The sequence below is a fragment of the Quercus suber genome, unplaced genomic scaffold, assembly GCF_002906115.3.
Source record: "Quercus suber isolate HL8 unplaced genomic scaffold, Cork oak 2.0 scaffold_41, whole genome shotgun sequence".
NCBI classification, from domain to species: Eukaryota; Viridiplantae; Streptophyta; class Magnoliopsida; order Fagales; family Fagaceae; genus Quercus; species Quercus suber.
The window spans coordinates 1319076-1322108 of record NW_027069506.1 but is presented as its reverse complement, the minus strand read 5'-3'; the positions used below and the strand labels follow the sequence as shown (position 1 = coordinate 1322108).

The 3033-nt window shown below is 43.8% G+C and overlaps 1 protein-coding gene across 1 annotated transcript; it reads right to left on the bottom strand.

The window, feature by feature from the left end:
• Positions 1–765: 765 nt before the first annotated feature.
• Positions 766–1668, bottom strand: LOC112029601 (uncharacterized). The gene is made up of 2 exons (XM_024062283.1): positions 1399–1668; positions 766–1338 (listed from the first exon to the last, which is right to left on the bottom strand). The coding sequence occupies exons 1-2, from the start codon at positions 1666–1668 to the stop codon at positions 766–768; spliced, it is 843 nt and encodes a 280-aa protein (XP_023918051.1).
• Between the last annotated feature and the right edge of the window lie 1365 nt (positions 1669–3033).

The following is a 3033-nucleotide window of genomic DNA, read 5'->3' as shown; positions in this document are numbered from 1 at the left end:
GAGAGCCTGGTCCCCTGACGGGAATTTCACCTTCTGATGCAAGAAGGAGGCAACAGCCCCCAAGGTATATAGCCAGGGCCTACCGACGATGGCTGTATATAGAGAATAGGTGTCCACCACGATAAATTTCACCTCCACTATCTCTGGGCCAGTCTGGATGAGTAGCCTAATCATGCCCTTTGGAATAACAAGCTTCCCGTTGAAGCTCATCAAAGGAGAGCTATAGGGCATTAAATCTTCTGGTTTTAACCTTAGCCCCTTGTAGAGGTCGAAGTACATAACCTCGACCCCGCTGCCATCATCCACCATCACTCTTTTCACATCGTAGTCCCCGATTCTAAGAGTGATCACTAGTGCATCGTCATGGGGCTAGGTGGTTCCAATCTTGTCTTTTTCTGAAAAACTCAAGATTGGGTGAAAATTCATTCTAGCCCTCTTTGGTTCTAGCTGGGACTCCTCGACAAGCAACTGAGCCACGGATAACACTTGTGAAGGGTGCGTGCCTGTTCTTCCTAGCACGGCCAAGATTAAATTGATCATCCCTACGGGTGGCCTTAGGGCAGTATCTCTCTGGGGTTCCTAATGGGTCTGGCCTTGATGACCACTGGAATGATGTAGAGGGTGCTTCAGCTTTCCTTCTTGGACTAGTTGGTCCAGATAGTTCTAGAGGTTTCTACAGTTCTCCATGGTATGTCTGTGGTCTTGGTGGTATTAGCAATAAAAGTTCTGATTACGCCTCGTGGACTCTCTTGCCATCTTATTCGGTCACTTAAAGTATGGCTCGTTCTTGATTTTCTCCAACACCCGATGTACTAGTTCTCGGAATATAGCATTGACAATCTGTGTATTAGTTGCTTCGGATTGCCTTACGAAATCTCTCCTCGGGCAGTTACTGTTATATCGGTCCGACCTGAAATCCCTTCTCTCCTGAAGGATAACCTTCTTTTTACCCTTGCTTTGTAGCTGGTCTTCCTCTATTCGTTTATACTTATCGATTTGATCCATCAGTTGGCGCACACTGGTGGCAGGCTTGCTAGTCAGAGACTTCCTCAAGCCGTGCTCGGCTGGGAGACTATTTTTGAAGGTGTTGATAGCGACATCATCAAAATTGCCGTCCATTTCATTATATATCTCCCAATAGCTGTTCAAGTAGGCTTTTAGAGTTTCCCCATTATACATGGATAAAGACAATAACGCACTCAAGGGCCGAGGAGCTCTGCTGTTTGTAACGAAACGGGAGCCAAAGGCTTGGGTTAGCTGCCTATACGAATCTATGGAATTCAACTTTAAGTCATTGAACCACCTCATCGCCACCAGTCCTAAGCTAAATGGGAAAACCTTGCACATCAACACCTCATTTTTAGAATAGACAGCCATCCTTTAGTTAAACTGACTCACATGCTCTACGAGGTCTGTTTTACTGTTATAAATGGTGAAGGTTGGCTGCTGGAACTGTCGAGGAAGTGTAGCCCCTTCTATATGGCGTGTGAAAGGTGACTTAGAGAGTTGATCTAGTGCACTGCTCGTGGCATCGTTTCCCAAGCCCTTAGGAGATGGGCTTTTACGTTTACACCTTCGGTAGTGTTCTTCTTCATGAGAGAATGTATCGCTTGGAGGAGTTCTCGATCTTTGCCTATAGTCATCATCACTTTCATCATCGGAGGTCATGTCAGGGCTAGAATGAGATCACCTTCGTTGTGCATGGCACAGCTTTCTCTTCAAGTCGTCTATCTCTCGCTACATAGCCTGCTTATTGTTCTGTCTCTCGGATACGTGACTCCTAACTTCCTCTGGTTGCATGGCTCGGTTGTCATTTTGTCTCTAGAGCACGTGACTGCTCACACGAGAGTGGCTTCTGCTGGTTTAAGTGGTGTGCACACTTCTGTCTCGAAACCTTCCATTCTCTTTATTTCGGTCACGCTCAGGGTTGGGAAAGTTACCCTATTATTGGGATCTAGCCGGTTCAAGTTGATAGGAGCCTGCTTGATAAGGGCCTGATCCTACCATGCTTGATTGTTGCCCTTACTAACATACAAGTTCTTCCCACAGACGGCGCCAATTGTAAGGACTGAGTTTGGACACTTCTTCTATTGGATGAGTAAACTTAGACCCAACTAACCCAATACAATAAATTTATAGAGAATGGGTTTAAGAACTAAGCTTTAGTGAGGGTTACAACAACTAGACATGGTTATGAGTGGATTGAATAACAAGGACATGGACTAAAGTGTGAAATTCTATCCTCATCCCTCATCTGAAGAGTTGGTTGTTCTTATTCTTTCTTTCGTGCTTGGTTACAAAGGTTTTAAAGATGATACAAGTTGCTACCGTATTCTCTCTTTTTTCTTTCTCCCTCCCCTTTTCCTGGAGGATTTCTTACATTATATACCCCTTTTCCATTGATCTTGGCCTTGTAGATCATGCAGGTCACTATTCGAGTGCTTGTCCCATTAGCTGCCTTCCTCAAACCTTCTGTGAGTTGTAGCAACCAAGACAGCATTGTTCATGGGTCATTTCCTCATTAATGCAGCCAGAACATTAGTTGAGGGCATTTAATACGGAGGTGACAGTTTCTCCTTGAATTGCTCCTCCACCATGCTCCCCTAGCTGACTCGTTATACTTGTCCTTTTTCTTGGGATGCTTTGGGAGGCTGCCTTTGATGGTGTGCCACTCTTCCTTTCTATGATCTCCATTGGCTGAGAATAGGATTTTCCTCAGCGATGTTTCTTGGCAATTTGGACTTTTTTCGTTCATCCTCGGACATTTCTTCCTCCTCAGCGTGGACTTTGGGCTTAGTATAAAATAGGCTGGGGCTGCCAAATTCTTTGACCCCATAGTTTCCATCAACAAAGCAAAAAAATTAAATAGATTTGACTGTAAAAAAAAATTGTAATTAAGTATTAAATTCTTTAGTTCTTTCCTTTAAAAAATAGATTGATTATTCTCTTATAAAAATTTGATTCTTTCCTTATAAAAATAATAAAATAATATGCTAACACAAGCCTATGGGTAGCCCATTAGGCCTAACTCGA